General features: G+C 52.0%; 2 protein-coding genes across 2 annotated transcripts; one reads left to right on the top strand and one right to left on the bottom strand.

Moving 5' to 3' along the window:
- Nucleotides 1–1,406: 1,406 nt before the first annotated feature.
- Nucleotides 1,407–6,297, top strand: SYCE1 (synaptonemal complex central element protein 1). The gene is made up of 12 exons (XM_023762667.1): nucleotides 1,407–1,452; nucleotides 2,098–2,157; nucleotides 2,504–2,578; nucleotides 3,230–3,277; nucleotides 3,499–3,553; nucleotides 4,230–4,319; nucleotides 4,568–4,631; nucleotides 5,320–5,386; nucleotides 5,461–5,584; nucleotides 5,651–5,761; nucleotides 5,908–5,995; nucleotides 6,220–6,297. Exons 1-12 carry the CDS (start codon nucleotides 1,425–1,427, stop codon nucleotides 6,295–6,297), a joined length of 888 nt encoding a protein of 295 aa, XP_023618435.1. The 5' UTR covers nucleotides 1,407–1,424.
- A 1,045-nt stretch (nucleotides 6,298–7,342) lies between these two features.
- Nucleotides 7,343–17,954, bottom strand: LOC102427162 (cytochrome P450 2E1). Its single transcript, XM_006098993.2, has 9 exons — nucleotides 17,759–17,954; nucleotides 16,691–16,850; nucleotides 14,895–15,044; nucleotides 14,446–14,606; nucleotides 13,825–14,001; nucleotides 12,530–12,671; nucleotides 9,149–9,336; nucleotides 8,328–8,469; nucleotides 7,343–7,655 (listed from the first exon to the last, which is right to left on the bottom strand). The coding sequence occupies exons 1-9, from the start codon at nucleotides 17,933–17,935 to the stop codon at nucleotides 7,465–7,467; spliced, it is 1,488 nt and encodes a 495-aa protein (XP_006099055.1). The 5' UTR covers nucleotides 17,936–17,954; the 3' UTR covers nucleotides 7,343–7,464.
- Nucleotides 17,955–19,777: the final 1,823 nt, after the last annotated feature.

The following is a 19,777-nucleotide window of genomic DNA, read 5'->3' as shown; positions in this document are numbered from 1 at the left end:
ATCAAAGCACGTAACCCATAGATACGGCCTCGTACATCTCTAAACATTCTCTAAAGGATAAGTACTCTTTTCAGAAAGCTCACCACAATGCCATTGTGACCTCTGAAATTGTAAGAGATACAATCATTCTTTTGTTTCATCAACTTATCTGGTCAATTTTCAAATTTCCCTGATTGTGTCATCAATATTTTTTAAAGTGCATTTGTTTGAATCAAGATCTAAATGCAGTTTGTTTACTGAAATTGGTTAACATGTCTCTTTAATCCCTTTTAGTCTGTAAGGGTCTTCCTTTCTCCCTTTTCCCAAAAATTTATTTGTTAAAGAAGCTGGGTTGCTTTTCCTGTGGAGCTTCCCAATCAGAATGTTGCTCATTTCATACTCATGAGCCATTTAACATGTTCCCCTGTCCCTGTGTTTCCTCTGACTTGATATTTAAATTGAGAGGCTTAGTGAGTATGTGTCATTTTTGGTCAAGAATCCTACCTTGTATTTTTACCTGAGTGTCTCATGATGTCCGGTTATCTTTATTGTCTGTTAATGCCATTAGTAATAATTACCTAGATCTACTACTTTATTAGGGAGTGAAAAACACAAGTGCCTATATTGGTTATAACATGTCAACATGAAATACTTTACTGTGAGGTTCAGAATAACAATTGATTGTATACAGGGAAGCTCTTTGTATTTACATATGCTTAAATGAGACATCTTATTAAGCGTTCTTCCTATTCCTTGTGGGGTTTTAAAAATGAGATCTCTAGCACTTTCTAGTTGATTATGGTGTCTGCCAGTTGCAGTGATTTCTGACTCCTTGTTTCAGTTTCTTTTTTTAAAAAATATATTTTATTGATTTTTTACAGAGTGACAGGGAGAGAGATAGAGAGCTAGAAACATCGATGAGAGAGAAACATCGATCAGCTGCCTCCCGCACATCTCCCACTGGGAATGTGCCCGCAACCCAGGCACATGCCCTTGACCGGAATCAAACCTGGGACCCTTCAGTCCGCAGGCTGACACTCCATCCACTGAGCCAAACCGGTTTTGGCTGTTTCAGTTTCTTATATCCCTCCTTTCTTTCCTTTCACTATTACATCACGAGCGTGGACCCAGCCTTGAACAGTAGCAGCAGTGAGAGTGCATCCCTTCCTGCACCCTGAGTTTTAGTAAAGGGAGACCTGAGGTGTCATTTACCTGTTAGTGCAAGCTGCTCACGAAGGGGCTCCATTTATCTCTCGTGCAGTGTCCGCCTCAAGACAAGGAGCCAGCCGGGGCACCTCTCTGACTGGAGGTCTGCCCTCAGCCCATCTCAGTCCCAGCCAAGGTTGTCGGATCCTTCCTCTCCTACAGCCTCTCCTACAGGATCTGAAATGTTCTGTTTTGTCTCCACAGGGCAGGCCAAGTCCTCACAGAAAATTGAAAACTTGATGGAGATGGTGAAGAAGTTGCAGAAAGGTCATATGTCTCCGTTATAACTGAGGCTCAAACAGAAGTGGATTCAACTACAGGCCCCACAGTTCACAACCTTTGGAAATCAATTCATTCACTCTTACTTCTAAAACTTAATTCTTGAAAATAAAAGTATAGCCCTATGATCCAAAATTAAAGTATAAGGGGATAGCAGGCAAAACATTTTCCCAAAACCCAGTTGCAACCCCCTCGCTGACTACCCACCCACTTGACTCACTGCATGAAAGGGATTAAAGTTAGACCCAGGTTTTCACCTTCACCTCCCTTCCCTCCACCTCACCTCTGCTCCTCTCTGCTTGCTCACCAGGCTCCTCCCAGCCATGTTGCCATCTCAGGACAGACCTCTGCACCGACGGCCTCCCATTCCCACCCCAGGAGTGCAGGGCCTGCCCCCTCACTTGATTTGGGGCCTTGAAGAGGCCTTCCCATATCTGAAGAAGCATGTCCCACTCTTTCAGTCTTTGATTCCCTAGCCCCTCTATTTCTCTTGACTGCGGTTACCACAGCCCGAGTCAGTATCTTGGTTTATCTCTTCCTCGTCTCCCCTACCTTGAATGTGAGCCCCTGGAGGGTCCCCATGTGCCTCTGCCTGCCCTGTCATCTTTACTCAAACTCCTTTCCTCCCTGCAGCGGGAAGCCTAGAGCCCAGGGTTGAGGTCCTGATTAACCGGATTAATGAGGTCCAACAAGGTGGGTGAGCTCAGGAATTTTAGCTTGTCAGCCAGGAGGGCCCGGTGCAAAATGAAAACGCAGGACCCCTTGTTCAGAAATTACTAAGTATTTCACAACAGCAACTGCAGAGCATTAAACCAAGCACGGGTCCATCCAAATGCAGCTGTTCTAGTCCTGGGTCCATTATCCTGGCCCTGCTGCAGACAGAGCCCAACAAAAAGGCCTCTGGAAGCCTCATTTTTCTGCTCAATAAAATCTGGGTCCCTCTGGGTTCGCTCGAAGACAAATGTGAAATGTCACTGTTTACAAGGAATTGTGTAGCTGGAGGCTGCCCTGACAATGTCTGTCCTGCTCTTTGGCACAGCAAAAAAGAAAGCCAGTGAGGAGCTGGGAGAGGCCCGGACTGTCTGGGAGACCTTGCAGAAGGAACTGGACTCACGTAAGTGTGCCAAGGTTCACTCAGAGGTCCCCAATGTCATGCCTCCCTGAACCCAGTATTCCAGGCACTGAGCATGTGTACTGTGGCCAAGGGCCCCCGCCTGCTCTCCAGCCTCAGGTCCTAGCCTACCAAACTCCCCCTTGCCTACTGTGGGTAGGAGTATTCCCCAAACACCCTCCAAGCAGACTTCCACCTCACGGCCTTTGCTAGGCTGTTCCCCCAGATAATATCGGTTCCCATTGCTTCACATCATCATTCAGCTCCAGCTCAGATTTCCATTCTCAAAGACCCTCCCCAATCATCCCGTCCAAAGACAGCACCCTGCACCACCTGATTACATGCCCTTCCTGCTTGACGTGTTTCCTCACAGTCTTGGCCCATTTCAGATGATGTGTTTCCTTTCTCTCTTCCCTCCATATAAACACACCTGCATTCCACAGGGTCCTCCAGTCAGTCACCCTGTGTCACATCAGAGCATTTGGTGCTCACAGGGAGTGTGGGCACAAGAGGGAAGGGGGTTGGCCTTGAGGGGTCCACATTTGCTTTTCGGAGGAGTGCTGTACCAAACTGCCCGTGTCCCTGAGGGTACAGGGGGTGGTCCTTGATACCGGAATGTGCCTTGATACCTGAACCTGTTACTGTGTTTTCCAGTGAGTGGAGAGAAAGTGCGCCTGAAAGAGATCTTGAGTAAAAAGCAAGGTAACGACAGCTACACTGCCCCAGGCTTCTGCCTTTGCGCCCTGCGGAAGCTCACTCCCTGCAGGGCACCTGAGCCTTTGAATGAGCTGGCATCCCTCCTGTGGCTTCCACCCGATTTGTAGCAAATGACAGAGTCCCACCACGTGTCCACGAGACTCCACATGATGTAACGCTGTTACCTCTCCACAAACCTGATGCCTTGATGGTTCCTTTCCCTGCAGAGACCCTGAGGATCCTCCGGCTCCATTGCCAGGAAAAGGAAAGTGAGGCACAGAGGTAAGCGCTCACCTGGACCTCACTCTGCCCTGCCCTTCATTCTGGTAAAGAAAGTGAGGGGAATGTCGCGGATCACAGCTCTCCTGTCCAATGGAAAGGCCCAGCTCTCGCAATAGGCAGGCATGTTGTGGGTGTTCTCACTCACTGGGGATAATCATTTTTTTGCTAGAATACCAATTCAATTCTTCTGGCTGGTTTTTCTTCTAAGCCTTTTACTCTTTCCACCGGCTCCATGGCTGTCTGTTCACTTACCTGCCTATCTGTCCCTTCAACCGTCTGTCCACTCAGCCTCTCATCAATCATCCATTATTCTTCATCCACCTATTTGTGTATCCATCTCTCCGCCTCCTCAACACTTACTCAGTTCATTTTGTGACCAGAGGCACCAAGTCCTGGCATCCTCAGATTGGGAAATTCAGATGAGATGAATGTGTGTGTGCTTCTGCACTTGACCATGTCCCTGTTGATCTCCCTAATCCTCACCAAGATATTTCCAGGGGGCATGTGCTCATGTCGTCCCCCCCCCCCCCCCACCACACACACAGAAGTTATAAAGAAGGACTCCACCTAGAGGCCTAGGACAGACCTCAGGAGAAGGAAGCAGAAGCCCCACCCCAGCCCTTTCCTGGGGAGACATTCAGAGAACATGATGGAGGGCTGTCTTGCCTCTTTCCAGGAAGCAAGCCCTGCTAGAGGAGTGCAAGGAGCGAATCTGTGCCCTCAACTTCCAGATTGAGGAAGAGAAGAGCAAACAGAGGCAGTTGAGGTAAAGCCCAGTGCCTGAGGCCTTCGGGGGCTGGAATGGGTTATAGATGGGGGTGATATCAGGGATGGGGGTTAAGAGGAACTGGCCAAGCTAAGACCCAGAGGGTCAAGGTGGTGAAGTTTCCCCAGAAGAGCAAAGAGTATGGGCAAGCCCCCCTCCCCAGGACTGTACATGGAGACCCTTGGCCTGGGCCAGGATGTGGGGCGTCTCAACCCAGGACCCCTCATCCAATTGTGGTTGGCCCCCAGATTGGATTTCGAGGAACAGTTGGAGGAACTGATGAGCCAGCACAAGGACCTCTGGGAATTCCACGTGAGTCACTCAAAGCCATTCCTCCCATTTCCCCCATCTTCCTTGGCAGAACCAGGCCCCAGATTCAGTCATCCTCCCGGCTTCATTCCTCTCACCCACCACACCCAGTGCCTGCAAGCTGTGACGGCCATACCTCAAAATCCCCTCCCGTCAGAGCCTCATCACCACCCTCACTGCCACCCAGTTTCATCCTCTTCGCTGGTCCTGCCCACCCATCCCTGCTGCCTTTCAGGGCCCCTCAGTGGTCAGGAGGAATCCTGATGAACTAAGGAGGGGTCATCCATCAAGGAGACCCCTAGATATATTTGGGGACATCACAAGTAGGGGTGGGGGTCAGTGTTTGCTACCAAGGGATCCCAACCTCCAAACCAGAAACTAGTAAGAGAGAATGAATGTCAGGATGGAAGGGCTCAATGAGGGGGCCACGCAGAGGAATGAGGAAGAGCAACAGGGCTGGCTGGCCCCCGATTCTCCAGAGGACAACCTCCTGAGCCTCTCAGCACAGCACCGTTCCAGGCAGAGGCAGTAGCCAGTGCAGAGCCCCTGGGGCTGGACCGTGCCCGGCATGTCTGCAGGGCCAGGGTGGTAGGAAGTGAGGCCTGCTGAGTGAAGACTAGATGCAAGTAGGCTTCTCGGAGGCGAAGGGGGGAAGTGGGAGATAAGCATGGCCTCCTTTCTACCCCCTCAGAGTCCAGAGCAGCTGGCCCAGGAGATTGGCGCCCTGGACAGCAGCAATGAGCAATTGCTCAAGGAAGGTGAGAATGGGGGGGCCCTGCTCTGCCCTGCCCTGATCTGCCCTGGCCTGCCCATCTGTCCCTTCCTGCTGCAGAGAAGCTGGTAGAAGCAAAGCTGGAGGATGTGAAGAATCGTCTGTGCTCCCAGTTTGGTACCAAGGGCTGCTCTGCCATCACCGAGGGGCTCTTCCTGCGCAGCAAGGAGGCGGCAGCTGCAGTGTAAGCCAGGGACAGGGTGGGGAGGGCAGAGGGAGGGAGCCACAGCACTGATGGCCCCCCCCTCAGGCATCTGTTTGAGGAGGAGACCAGAAAGGCCCAGGAGCTCCTGGAGGACACTGCCCAGCGCCACGAGCAGCTGCAGGGGGAGTGCCAGCAGCTGCAGCAGAGGAGGCAGAGGTGGGCATGGAGCCCCTCTCCCTGTCTGTAAGGGGAGGCTGCTCAGGGAGTCTCCTGCCTCTGTCCCCTGCTCTCTCCCGCTCTCTTTTCCCTCTCCTCCCCTCCCCCTCCCTCTCCCCCCCTCTTATCCATCCCTTTATGTCCAGGCTGAAGGAGGAACTGGAAAAGCTCGGAGTGCAAGTCACTGCGCAAGCCCAGAGCAAACAAGAGGATGGGGCCAGCCCAGAAGAAGCTGTGAGCCCTGGAATCATGAAAGGAACTGGGGGTGGGGGGGGGTGGGAAGGCAAGGAGGGGGTTCAGGGGGTCCTCAGAGGATGATCTTCCCACAGGGGCACAGCCAAGGCAAAGTCTAGACTCTAGAAGAGGCTGTCAGTGGGGCGGGGGAGGGGCAGGCCCCAGGGAGGGTGTGGGTACACAGATTTGGGGAGACTTCCATCTCAGACCCTGACCTCCCACAGGCCAATCCAAAGCCCCTTGGAGTCAGCGAAGAGAAAGACCTAGAGCTGCCCACTGAGCAGGGCCTGATACCCTCCTAGGCGAGGAGGTCCCCCCTGCCCTTTTGCTTATGCCTGGGCTTCAGGAAATAAAGGCACTATTTCTGTACACCTGCCTCAGCTGTGTCCACGCTGGGGGGTTGGGGAAGGGGAGGAGAGGCCTCTGGGATTAGGTGAAGCTTTGGCCGCACTCGGCCTCTTGGCCTCAGAAGGCACTCAGTCAATGGTTCCCTCGCCTCCCAGTCTCTGGTCTGCTCACCTCCAGGACCCACTGCTCTGGGTCCCCGGGCAGAGGGATGCAGGCCTGAGACCTCTCAGGATAGGTCTAGGGTCCTGAGAACCCACCCTGTGGTGGTTTCTTCCATTCCGTAGCCAGGTTTGGATGACACAGCATCCCCGAAATCCCAACAGGGAGGACCAGGGTGCTGGAGACCTCAGCCAGTCAGTGACATGCCCACACTCACCACTGACTGGCTGAGAAAAAGAAATGCAATTGGAGGCTGAGTGTAGTTTGTGCCCTCATGGTCACAAAATGTATCACCGAGACCCTGTTATAAGACTATCATGTTAGAAACCCTCAGTGTGCTGGGAGACACTCAGGACTATGTGTGCCTCTGAGGCCTGTTTCAAATCCACCAAAATGCACCAGCCCGGTTAAAGGCAGTGTTGTCTGTGCTCCAGGTCAAAATACAGCAAATTAAGTACAAAGAGATTCCTTGTCTTGAAAGGCTCCCATGCCCAGGTAGGACAGTGAATGGTGGGGGTGGAGAGAGACCCACACAGGCCCCAGACTGAACAGCACTGTTCCCATGGAAAAGGAAGAACAGGCCTCAGTGGGAATTCTCCCGTCAGCAGGAGAGTTGAGGCATCAAACCTGAAACCGAGACTCGGTTTGAACAACAGGCCCAATGGTATCCTTATCCCAATCCCAGAACTTGTGACTATGTTACCTTACCCAGCAAAGGGGCCTCTGAATATGGGGTGAGGGTCTTGGGATGGGGAGACTGTCCTGGGCCATCTGGGAGGATCCCTACAAGAGGCAGGCAGGACGGTCCGTCAGAGAGAGACTGGAAGATGGTACCACTGCTGGCTTTGAAGCATGAGCTGTTTATTGAGGACGGTGTGTGCATCCCTAGTCGCTCCCCCCTCACTCGCACAGCTGAGAGCGGCTTCCTCACGCCCCTTTACCATCTTCAGAGCACCCGGGCCTCACGCTTGTGAGCGGGGAAGGAGACAGAGTTTGTAGTCGGGCGGGATGCTGGCAAACCCATTCACGATGGGGGTGAGGTCAATATCCTTGGGGTCGACGAGAGACTTCAAGTTAAAGTGCTGAAGAATGGCGGTGAAGAACAAAAACAGCTCCATGCGAGCCAGGCCTTCTCCGACACACACCCGCTTCCCTGCAGTGACAACAGCATACATGAGACAGCGGGCGGAGGCGGGATGGGCCCCTCTCTGCCCGTTGAAAGGAAGCACAGAATGTATTTCAGGGTAAGAGTATCAGTAACACATATTCAGGGACCAGCCTTCACACACCTCAACCACCAGGACGCAGCCGCCTAAACCCATGGGAGGTTGGAGAATGGTCTGCCCACCCCATGCTCACCCACGTCCCACAGGCAAGAAGCCAATGCTATACCATCAGGTGTCACAGTTACCGAGCTGGTTATAGGACCTTCCCTCACACCAACAGCTGAGAGACCCAGGCCCAGAGGTGACAGCCCAAGAAAGGCTGAGGGTCCCATGATGGCCCAGGTAACCAAACGTTACATTCTGTTTAGTAGCAGATAGAGAATTAGGTAATATCATTTTTGAAAGATTTTTTTTTACTAAGTTCTATTGAGTTTTAGTTCTGAATGAAGTGAAATATCTACTGTTCAGAAAGATAATCCATCCACAACACCTCATTCCCAGGACTTCTGGTGGGAAGATGTCATTAACCTCTCTGAACAGGGAGGCACGCATTGGGTCACATTGTGAATAAGGACGTGATGCGGGTCTGAGATGATGGCAGGTTACCCTGGGAATTCGGGACAAATCCTGGGAGGGTGCTACAGCTGAACTCTTCTTACCTGCGGAAAATGCCTTGAAATAGTCACTGTACTTGAACTTTCCTTTTTCATCCAGAAAATGCTCTGGCTTAAACTTGTCTGGGTCAGGGAATTCTTGTTTGTCAAACAAGAGGGAGTCCAGTGTCGGAATTAGGACTGTGCCCTAGAAGAACAAAAGCTTTCTCAGTCAAGTTAGCAACGCATGGGCTTCGATCTGGAGGCCTCAGTGAAGAAGGGGGTTTTGCATTTTACCTGTGCAGGAGGGAAAGTGTTCAGTGGGGGACTAGCTAGGAAGAACTCAGGTGTCAGGTCTAAATAGCAGTGGGAGCGCTAACCTTTTCACTGGAGTAAAGGGCTGGTTGTTGCTGTTTGTTTTCTAGTGTTAGAATATCCCACCAACAGCCCTGGCCAGTTTGTTTGGCTCAGTGGATAGAGCGTGGGCTCACAGACTGAAGTGTCCCAGGTTCAAGTCAGGTCAAGGGCATGTACCTTGGCGGAAGATTCCGGTCACTTGCAGGAGGCAACTAATCGATGTGTCTCTCTCACATTGATGTTTCTCTCTCTCCCTTTCACTCTCTCTAAAATTCAATGGAAAAATATCCTCAGGTGATACCACCAACCCCAGGGACTATCTCAGGAGCCCATTTTCCATATTTCCCCGATCTCTGTGGTCACCAGGTCCACGTGAGGACGGCTAGGGAAGGGGCACCCTGCAGCCAGGGGTGCCCGAGCCACATCTGCCAGCAGGAGTTGTCCTTGGGCCCTCCATCCTCTCCCCGGGCAGGATAGTGGCGGAGCTGGTAGGACAGCACTAGGGGTGTGCAGTCCAGCTCACATCTGACCTTGGGGATGATGTAGCCTCTGAACACTGTGTCCTGGGTTGCTTCATGATTCAGGTTGGAGGGCAGGAGATTGGTGAACCGCTGAATCTCGTGCACCACGGCGTCCATGTAGGGCATCTCTAGCTTGTCCTTGATGGAAGGGATTCGGTTTGGCCCAATCACCCTGTCAATTTCTTCATGAAGTTTCTCTGCCAAGATATGAATGGAAAGGTGTAAAGGATTGACTCTAGGCTGGCTCAACAGCCAGCCAGCCAGCCAGCCATCGAGGGAGCCCTCCAGGCCAAGAGTGCTTCAGGCTGCCAGGAGCCTGGGATTGTTGGACAACCCCTCCACCCATGTCAGCGAGAGCTAGGCTCGTCAGCTTCTAGTCTACAGCATGTTTTGGCATCCACTCTTTTTTTAGTTATTACTGAGGTCACATTGGTTTGTAGCATTATATATACAAATTTCAGGTGGGCAATGTTAAAATTCAACATCTGTATGTACTATATTGTGCTCGTAACCATCCATCACCATGGATAACCCAGGGGATATTAACACCTTATCATGTATGTGACTTGCCAATATCTTTTCCCATTCTGTAGGTTGCCTTTCATTTTGTACTGTGCAGGAGCTTTTTAGTTTGATGTTCTATTTATTTTCACTTTGTTTCCCTTCCCTTTGGAGTTAAATTCATAAAAACATCCCTAAGACTGATATCAAAGAGCTTAGTACATGCTTTCTTCTTCATATGTTATGGCTTCAGGTCTTAGGCTCAGATCTTCAATCCATTTTGACTTAATTTTTGTGTATGGTGTAATGTAGTGATCTAGTTTCATTCTTTTGCACGTGGCTATACACTTTTCCTAACACTACTTAACTATACAGATCTCGTGCTTTTCCATCTCCTCTTTTATGTTTTTCGTTGCCACAAACTATCCCATTTTATGCTGTGAGCTTGTTACCAAATTGAAATAGCTATAGTTATTTTTAATGCGTTTCCCCCTTTAACCGTCATGCTGTAATTTAGTGTTAAACACCCCACTCTGAAATAGCTTTGCAATTTTCTGATTCCGTCTGTCTCTTCTCACCTTACTTGAAGTTGTGTGTAGTTTCATCTCAGGGAGAAGAGCTCTTTACATTTCTTATAATGCAGGTCTAGTGGTGGTAAGCTCCTCAGCTTTTGTTGGTCCGGGAAGGCCTTTATCTCCTTCATATCTGAAGAATATCTGTGCTGGATAGAATCTTCCTGGCTGGCAGTGTTTATTTTTCAGTATTTTGAATATGTAATTTTACTCACTTCTGGCCTGTGGAGTTCTGCTGAGATATCTGCAGATAGCCTAATGGGGTACCTTTGTAGGTTACTATCTTCCCTCCCTCCCCCAGTTGCCTTTAAAATTCTATGTGGTTAACTTTTGGCAGTTTTAATATAATGTTTTGGAGAAGTGCTTTTTGTGTTGAGGTAACTAGTTGTTTAATAGCTTCCTATACTTGTATGCCCAGCTCCTTCATCAGGTTTGGGAAGTTCTCAGCTATTGTTTCTTTAAATAAGTTCTCTGTTCCCTTTTTACTCTCTTCTTATCTGGGATACCAAGTATCCGATGTTCCTTTTTTTTTTTTTTTTTTTTTTTTTTTTAGTGAGTCAGATAGTTTCTTCATTTTTAAAATCTTAGGTCTCTCTCCTCTTTCATGTGATCATTTCTAGATTTCTGTCTTCTCTCCCCTGTGGTCTGCTCTATTTCCAGGGCTTTCTGACGAGTCTTCACCTCATGTATTGAGTTCGTCGGCTCCAGGATATCTGTCTGGTTCTTTTGTAGAGTTTCAGTCTCTTTGGTAACGTGTGTTTCTGTTCATTAATTTTACTCGGGAGCATACTAAATGGTCCTTCTGAGTTTTCTCAAAGCTTGCTTTTCTTCATGCCAGCTATTTTGAATTTGCTATCAATTCGGTTACAATCTTCTGTGACTTTAAGTTTGAGTTCTGGAGAATTCTCATTCTCATGGTGTTTGATGAGTGGTTCCTCTGCCAGTGCATTTGGAGTAGCAACGCTTATTTAGGTAAAGCGTTGTTCACTTTAATTCCAAGATTCAACAGGTGGGTGATTAGATACCTTATTCTTTCTTCCAGTAGGTGGCGCTACAGCACACGCTTTTGGTTTCTCTTATCTGAGTTGCTTCAGGTTTGAGAGGTGGCACTTCCCCCTCCACTGCCTCTGCCGGAGGTGCAGCCCTTGCTGTTCTTAATGCCGCTGAAGTTGCTGACGCCTTGCTGCTGCTGACCTCATTGTGGTGATGGGCATCGATGCCAAGGTCACGAGCCTCTCTGCTACCAGCAGGGTTGTCAGGTTTGAAGGCGACACCACAGACACGGGCAGGGGCTGAGGCCCTGGGCTCCGCCTTGGCAAGGGGGCTGGGTTGCAGGCCTGACCTCCACTACCACTTAGTTCCTTGTTAGCGTCCATTCTCTCATCTGATCAGGGCGAACCCAGCTCTTGTCTTTATGTCAGAAATAGAGACTAACAAAGTGGACTTAGAAATCTCTATTGGGAGAGGAATCTGTGTGTTAATGATTTCTGAGAAGTCTGACAGTGAATGGCAGAATGAAGACAGACATGCATGTCTACTGCTTGGAGAAGTCCTTGGAAGCAGGGGTCTGAAGTCCCCGTTTTGATCGGCAGAGGTAGCGGCAACCTTTGGCAAGTTGCTTGGCCTCTCTGGGTCTGAGGTTTCCTGTGGGCCTTCACAATATGTAGCATGAACTGCAAAATTACATCCAGTATGGTACCGGAAGAAACATGTAACACACGTAAACAATACAGATCGTACGCTGATACTTAGTAAATGCTAAACGCACGAAGTCATGCCCGTGTAGGTGCTCCACACTGTGGGAGCCATGTCTTCTCCTCCAGGCACCGGAGTCGCACCTACAAGGAGTGAAGGGATTCCAGGGCGGCGGGCAGCCTTGGGAAGCTCCTCCCTAGGGCTTCTTTCTTCTGATCCGCATTCCTCCTCGCCCCTGCCTGGCCCTCCCTCCCTGCTCTGCCCAGAGGGCCAGGTCTTCCTCAGGGGGGTAGGCAATGCAGACATTATTTTCAGGGTCATAAACAGGTCCTACTATGGAGCAGGATGCAGACGGCATCGACTTTTCCCAACCTGGTGCTGCCTCTCCTTTCCTGTGATCCGGTTGTCAGTGGGTAAGGAAGGATGGGTGTTCAAGAGTGCCAGGTGGCTGTCATGCACAAGGACATGTCCCCTCAAAGAACGTGTCTGATGTCCTGCAAGGGTTAACAAGCAGCGCCACTTGCAGACTGAAAGCTGACGCCTAATGCACCTAATGCGGTAGGCTGACCGCCCAGGTCAGACAGCCACAGGGCCCTGGGCTCCTTGCCTGCCATTTACATACCTTCCACCTCTGGGTGTTTCATGAGCACCAGGAGCCCGTATTTCAGAGTGGCGCTCGTGGTCACTGTCCCTGCAAAGAACAGGTCGGCCACGGTCGCGGCAATGTTGTCCAAGTTGTACCCTGGCTCTGCTTTGTATTTCTCCTGTGGATGTCAGGGATAGACAGGTAAAGGGACGCCTTCAGGCGAATGAGAAAGAGACCCTTGCGCCCCTGAGCAGCACAGAAGTCACAGTCCTGCCAGCTCCAAGGGAGGAAGGGGCGGGTGTGCACACGGCCAGCCAGAAAGGTGAGGGGCAGGGCTCCTGGCCCAGGCCGTGGGGCTCTGTGCTTTTTATAGCACCGAGGGCTTTCCCGGGGCGAGGACCAGCGATGTAGCTGATCCTGTGCCATGACCTCCTTCCGCCCAGGGCTGAGCTGTGGGGCCTCTGCTACGACCCAGCGCCTTTGGGTCCCAGGAGGCAGGGGAGCCAAACACCTGGAGAGGCAGTGAGAGGGGTCCAATCGGTGGAGGAGATTCTCAGATAACCTGGGGCCATTATCCAGGGAAGTCACACGCTGGTCTAGAACCACAGTGACAGAGGTGAAGTGTGGCCTATGTGGGTTGGGGGTCCTAAGTAGCTGTCAGGTAGGTAGATGCTGGCCAGGCCTGGAGCCCCCTGAAGTCATGCACAATTGGGAGTTCACATGCTGACCAGGAAGGCTGAGGGCCTCTCCCCAGAGGAGACACGGTTATGATAAGCAGGTGTGGCTCCGTTGGTTGGGCATTGTCCTATGCACCGGAAGGTTGCTGGTTCAATTCCCAGTTAGGGCCTGTGCCTAGGTTTTGGACTTGATTCCCTAGGGGGGCATGCAGGAGGCAGCAGATCGATGTTTCGTTATTACATCCATGTTTTTCTCTCTCTCTCTCTCTCTCTCTCTCCCTCTCTTTTCCTCCCTCTCTCTCTAAAAATCAATTTTTTTTTTTTTTAAAAAGGAAGCATGGTCTGGAGGGAGCTGATGGGAGGGGTCTCAAAGTGTGTTCCACAGCCCCTGACAGCTTCCCCAGATAAGACCACAGGGGAGTGTTGTGTGGTGTGGAAGGCAGCCAGGTAGGCTGGCTGTGTGGGAGCAGCGTATGTGGCCACACCGAAGCCAGTGCATTTGTGTAAAACCAAAAGCACCAGAATGTACCCAGTGTGGGCAGTCTGGGCAGCAGCAGTGCAGGTTATAATATCAATCTGACACCCTCCCCCCACACCCCTAACCAACCATCTGGGAACACCAAGCACAGCTCCCCGGGGCCGGGTGGAGGGTACCTTCTCCATCTCCATGAGCAGGCAGTCAGTGAAGTCCCGGGGGCAGCTGGGGGCCAGCGACTGCTGGTGCTCCTTCAGTCTGGCTAAAGCATAGTCTTTTAGTTCAGACACGTTTTTCATTACTTTTCTATGGCTTCCGGGCAGGCAGTTTAGAAAGCTTGGAAAACTATTGTGAAGCTAGAACAATAAAGAGAAAGGAGAGAATTTCTATATATATATATATATATCCCCCCCCCCCCCCCCCATGCAACACCATTTTGTGTACTGGACTCATTTCCTCCAAACCTAAACGTATGGCTGCTACCATTGTATTGTGTGATATCTGGGCCCACGGTATTATTTGGGCACCCCTCTGTCAGGCAGTGCTCCTTCTGTGGGGGATGTGAACACAGCGCAGGTGTCCAGCGGGAACTAATTTGAAAGAGTGAAACGGTGAGTGTCCGCAAAGGCAGCGCTGGGCCCACGGACGCCTCCGGAAGGAATACTCGGGCAGGGAGTCCTGGCTTTCGCAGGCCTGTCCGTCCGTACAACCCGAGCTTCCCCTCTCCTTTTCCTAATGGAATCGATGTAGCTGAAGATGAGTGCCGACTAAGGAGTGAAAAAGGAAGGCAGGGGCCTCACCAGCAGCCAGGGAGTGCTGATCAGGTACAAGTTCTCGTTGAACAAGGTCTGCAGCCTCAGACTGGTCCTGTCCTCGTAGTCGAAGCGCTTGCGGAAGAGGATGTCGGCAATGACATTGCAGGGCGCGGAGCCCACCACAAAGGTGGGGTCGAAGGGCTGGCCTGGAAAACGGGGACTGTGAGAGGGAGGCCGCCAGGCCGTCTCCTGCCAGGAGCCGCCCTAAAAACAGGGCAATTCTCGGAAGATAGGGATGCTAGGACCTATTCCGGTTTCTTTACTTCTCAGTGATTCGGGTATAACAGTCACACACGTGACCACCACTGCTGCTCCCCCTGCGATGCAGAGGACCCCGCGAGTCAGAGGATGAAGGTGGCCTCGTGCGCCCAGCTGCTGCAGGGCTGTCCCGTGACCCCGTGACCCCGGGCCCTGGCCGAGGCGGCCATACGCACCGTTGGTCTTCCGGAGGGCGTCCAGCAGGAAGGGGATCTCCCTCTGGATGCGGGCCTCGTTGCCCTCCTTCCCCATCCCGAAGTCCCGCAGGATGGTCAGGGCGGACCGCCGGGTCTCCTTCCAGGTCGGGCCATTATTGAAAGTAATTCCTGCGGAAGAGGGACAGCGAGGAGTTCCTGCCGACGCCCAGACCGGGCGCCAGGGGGCAGCAGAGGACGCGCGGGCTCCCCTGCCCGCCCGACCCGGTCGCACCTGTGTCAAGTGTCCAGCGGGGATTAATTTTTAAAAACACATACATTTTTTATTGATTTCAGAGAGAAGGGAGAGGGAGAGAAAGAAACATCAATGACGAGAATCAGTGATCGGCTGCCTCCTGCACGCCCCCTACCGGCGATCGAGCCCGCAACCCGGCATGTGCCGGGAAGGGGACTAGAACCGGGACCTCCTGGTTCCTGGGTCGATGCTCAACCCCTGAGCCGGGCTGGCTGGGTAGGGACTAACTTTAAAGAGTGAAACGTAAGCATCGGGAGGTTAGCAAGGGCACCCCTGGATCCATGTCTGTGCACCCTGGGCACCCCTGGATCCATGTCTGTGCACCCCCGCAACTCACTGTGCCTTTCCTTTTCCACGAGGGACATTCCCGCGCCACCGCCTTCTTGCCCGGGGGCGGAATCCCATTGTCACCCTCACTCCACCAGCACCTCCCCTCGCAACGCTGTGGCTTCAGTGTCCTCCCTAAGCGCGGGCCACAGAGTCACAGGCTCCGCGCGCACGTGGGGACGACTCCAGCGCGGGCCCTGCCCTGGGACGGCGGGGTGCGGGGAGGCGGGTTCCGGGAGGGGGGGCACCTGAGCCTGGCCGGGCAGCACCGGGCGCCCGTGTGGAGGCCCCGCGCCAAGTTGAACGCACAGATGAGTGCGAGGTGGGGGTCCGGGTTCGGCTAAGCTGGTCTGCGCTTCGGCTCTCGTGGGACTTTGCGCAGCCCGGACGCGGGGCAGAGGCGGGGCTGCGGGGGGCGGGGTGGAGTCTGGGGAGACTCGTCGTCCAAACTCGGGTTTCCACGGGATCAGCCCGCCGGAACGAGCGAGGGATGGGAGGGACCAGAGCAGCGCCCGCCCGCCCGGGAGGGGAGGTCGGAGGCCAGAGCCCTGGGCGGTGCCTCCCGAGGTCCTTGAAGCCACGCGGGAGAGCAGCACAGAGAGAGCTCTGGAGACCACAGCAGGGAGCAGCGGATGATTTAAGATGTTAGGGGGGGGGGGGGAGATAAAATAAAATAACAAAACAAAATAAAATAAATTTTAAAATAAAATAAAATGATAAAATAAGTTAAATAATATAATATGATAATAAATAAAATAATAAAATAAAATAGCTCAGCTGGCGTGGCTCAGTGGTTGAGCGTCAACTTATGAACCGGGAGGTCACCGTTCAGGGCACAGGCCTGGGCTCCACCCCCAGTAGGGGGCGTGCAAGAGGCCGCGGAGATGGATGAGTCTCTCTCATCATTGATGTTTCTCTCTCCCTCTCCCTTCCTCTCTGAAATCAATAAAACATACATGTTAAAGTAAAATAAAATAAAGGTCTGTCCTGCTGTCAGGGTGCTGCAGGCCCTGGTCACAGCCGCCTTCGTGAAGATGCCGCTGAGTGACGACTGAGTGAACCGACCAACCGTCCCCGGGATGGACTGGCATCTCTTGGCCTTTCTGACTTTACTGTTTCTTGTTACTGTGGCTTCAGCCCCCGCCAGGCCCCCAGCACCCGCCCGGGGCATCGTGAGAAGAGCAGCGGGAGGTACCTTGGTGCTTGTGGGCCCGGTACACGTGGTATTCTCCTCGGCCGGAAAACTCGTTCTTGTGCTGGAGCAGGACCTCCTTGACTGCCTGGTAGCCGTGCAGGACCACGACGCGGTTGGAGCCCAGGTACAGAGTGAACACCGGCCCAAAGCGCTCTGCCAGCTGCGAGACCCGCAGGCGGGGAGTGAGGGGCGGGAGCGCTGTGCTTCCAACTGACCCCCAACGTCGTGGCTATGGACCATGAGGACCCAGAGGGACCTGGGGAGAGCCTGTCTACGCCCAGCCTGATGTGGCTTTCTTCGGCGGGAAGTCTGGTTCCTGTACACCTGCTCACTCAGCCATCCCACCTGGCCGTGGCGGATTCCCTTCCCGGGGGGTCTGCTGCTCCTGTCCCTCCCCTGAGGCCACTTTGCCCACAGCTGCCCTGTCACCTTCACAGTTTGCTGTGTCCAGTCAAGGCCACGGCCCCAGAGCACTGCAGCGGGACCCAGAGCCCGCACCATCTTGACCCCTGGGAGCCCACCCCCCCGTGGTGTGTAAAGCACCAGCAACACCTCTCTTAGTGAAAACATTTTCCAAGCCCGCCCTGTGCTGTGTGGCATTCTTTTACTAACTCATTTAGTAGGTTTATCAACTCGTTTAGTTTTCAGATCTGTTAGCGCATCCACTGTTCACCAAAACCATGGGAGGAGGTCCCAGGCTGGTCGGGCAAGCAATTCACTTTTCGCTCTGTCTTTGGCATCTACAAAGAACTCCAAGCTGACACCAGCCCTTGCGCACCTGGTGTGAATGCATGACACCAAGTATGGTGGTGGCCTCGCCACGCCAGCCAATGACGGAGGCAGTGAGCACTCGGCGCAGGCAGGGGCCTCCAGGGCACCCACGGCCGATCCCCCTTCGAGTGCTCCGTGCCCAAGTTCTACCATCAGCTAAATATTTTGAATATTGCTCTTGGACACCACTGTTAATTCAGTTAATTCGGAACAATTTGTCTGACAATGAGTTGAATGCACACGTATTACATCTAATGCCCAAATTCTCCTCCCCCAAGTCAACAATATTTCTCTTACCCTGGTGAAGGATTTTGGTATATTGTTGAGTTCCAACTGAAGAACATTCCCAACAATGGGCAGCGGGAAAGGGCCTGGGGGCAATTTCCTGCTGCTGTACATCTGCTTCCAGAGGAAGGCGCACAGCAGGGCTGTCACCCACACCAGCAGGGCGACCGTGATACCCAGGGCAGTCATGGCACCTGCCGTGGTCTCTGCCAGCTCCGGGGCGCTTCTGTGGAAAGGCAAAGCTTTTATACCTCACCCTCGAGAAGGAGAGGGACTGGCCAGCCAATGCCACCTTCCTTCTCCTCTGGCCCAAGATGTTAGTTTATCATTAGCTGCTGTTGGCCAGCCTGTCAGAGGCTGGTTTCTGTGGTGATGGCCTCCGAGAAGCCATCCAGGCTCTGTCGACACTGGTTGCTGGCACTTGCACCAATTCCAGTGTTGACTTAAGACCGTCCAAACCGTGCGGCGGTGTGGGTCCGTGGTTGAGCCATGACCAATGAACCAGCAGGTCGTGTTTTGATTCTGGTCAGAGCACGTGCCTGGGTTGTGGGCGTGATCCCCCAGTAGGCGGTGTGTGGGCGGCAGCCAATTAAGGATTCTCATCAATGCTGTTTCTATCCCTTTCCCCCTCTCCCCTCCTCTCTCTGAAATCAATAAAATCATTTTTAAAAAAAGAATGTCCAAATTGTCCTAGCCAGTGTTTTTCAGTGGTTAGAGCGTTGGCCTGAGGGTTCAATTCCTGGTCAAGGGCATGTACCTGGGTTGCAGGTTCATTCCCAGGCCGCTGGGGGCGTGTGCAGGTAGCAACTAATCTACAGGTCTCTCTTCTCACATCATTGTCTGTCTCTCTCTCTCTCTCTTTCTCTCTCTCTCTCTCCCCTCACCCCCTCTCTTCCACTCTCTCTAAAAATCAATGGAAAAAATATCCTTGGGTGAGGATTCACAAAAACAGAAACACCATCACCACCACAACAAAAAGAACGTCCAAACCTGTGGAGAATTTTTATAAAATGTATTTGAGCCAAACAGAGGATAAGCCCGGAAGCAAGATCTCAACCAACTGAGAAGAATGCTTTCACGAATGAGTCTGCAGCTTCTTTCGTGCATTTGGAAAGAAGGAAGGAACAGAAGGAAGATTAAATTCAGGTGGGGGATTACAAGATCGCTAACAAAATCACGTGCTCCTTTGAGACCCTGAAAGGAGGATCTCTGGCATTTCCAAGGCTTCAGGATGCACAGAAATGGTGGGAAAGTTGCTTAAAGCAAAAGAGTCTCAGAGGGCCCGGCCAGCGCAGCTCAGGGGTTGAACGTCGATCTATGAACCAGGTTCGATTACAAGAGATTACAGTTTGATTCCCCGTCAGGACAAATTCCCTGGTCAGGACACAGGCCTGGGTTGCGGGCTCAGTTCCAGGGTGGGGGGGGGGGGAGGGGGGAATGGCATGCAGGAGGCAGCCAATCAATGATCCTCTTTCATCATTGATGTTTCTATCTCCCTCTCCCTTCCTCTCTGAAATCAATAAAAAAAATAAATATTTTAAAAAGAGTTTCAGAGGGAAGGCAGGGGTGGGTGGGTGGGGAAAGATTAACCAGTGGTTCTCAACCTTCCTAATGCTGCGACCCTTTAATACAGTTCCTCATGTTGTGGTGACCCCCAACCATAAAATTATTTTCATTGCTACTTCATAACTGTAATGTTGCTACTGTTATGAATTGTAATGTAAATATCTGATATGCAGGATGTATTTTCATTGTTACAAATTGAACATCATTAAAGCATAGTGATTCATCACAAAAACAATATGTAATTATATATGTGTTTTCCGATGGTCTTAGGCGACCCCTGTGAAAGGGTCATTCGACCCCCCAAGGGGTCTCGACCCACAGGTTGAGAACCGCTGGGTTAACCAAAGAACTTACATGCATATATGCATAACCCATGGACACAGACAACACTGTGGTGAAGGCTGGGGGGATGGTTAGGGGGCCCATGGGGGGAAAAGATGGACATCTGTAATGCTTTCAAACAAT

The sequence above is a fragment of the Myotis lucifugus genome, unplaced genomic scaffold (assembly GCF_000147115.1).
Source record: "Myotis lucifugus unplaced genomic scaffold, Myoluc2.0 scaffold_255, whole genome shotgun sequence".
NCBI lineage: Eukaryota > Metazoa > Chordata > Mammalia > Chiroptera > Vespertilionidae > Myotis > Myotis lucifugus.
The sequence above is the reverse complement of the archived record's forward strand: the minus strand, read 5'-3'. Positions and strand labels throughout refer to the sequence as shown.

Bases quoted from the DNA above. Each gene is read 5' to 3' on its own strand.
- SYCE1 (XM_023762667.1), top strand. From the start codon at position 1,425: ATGGAGATGGTGAAGAAGTTGCAGAAAG. The intron at 2,158-2,503 runs GTGGGTGAGCTC...TCTTTGGCACAG, and splicing joins GATTAATGAGGTCCAACAAG to CAAAAAAGAAAGCCAGTGAG. The intron at 5,762-5,907 runs GTGGGCATGGAG...CTTTATGTCCAG, and splicing joins CTGCAGCAGAGGAGGCAGAG to GCTGAAGGAGGAACTGGAAA.
- LOC102427162 (XM_006098993.2), bottom strand. From the start codon at position 17,935: ATGACTGCCCTGGGTATCACGGTCGCCCTGCTGGTGTGGGTGACAGCC. The intron at 14,607-14,894 runs GTGCGTATGGCC...CCCGTTTTCCAG, and splicing joins CGCCCTCCGGAAGACCAACG to GCCAGCCCTTCGACCCCACC. The intron at 8,470-9,148 runs GTCAGATGTGAG...TTGTTCTTCTAG, and splicing joins GAGGCTACATCATCCCCAAG to GGCACAGTCCTAATTCCGAC.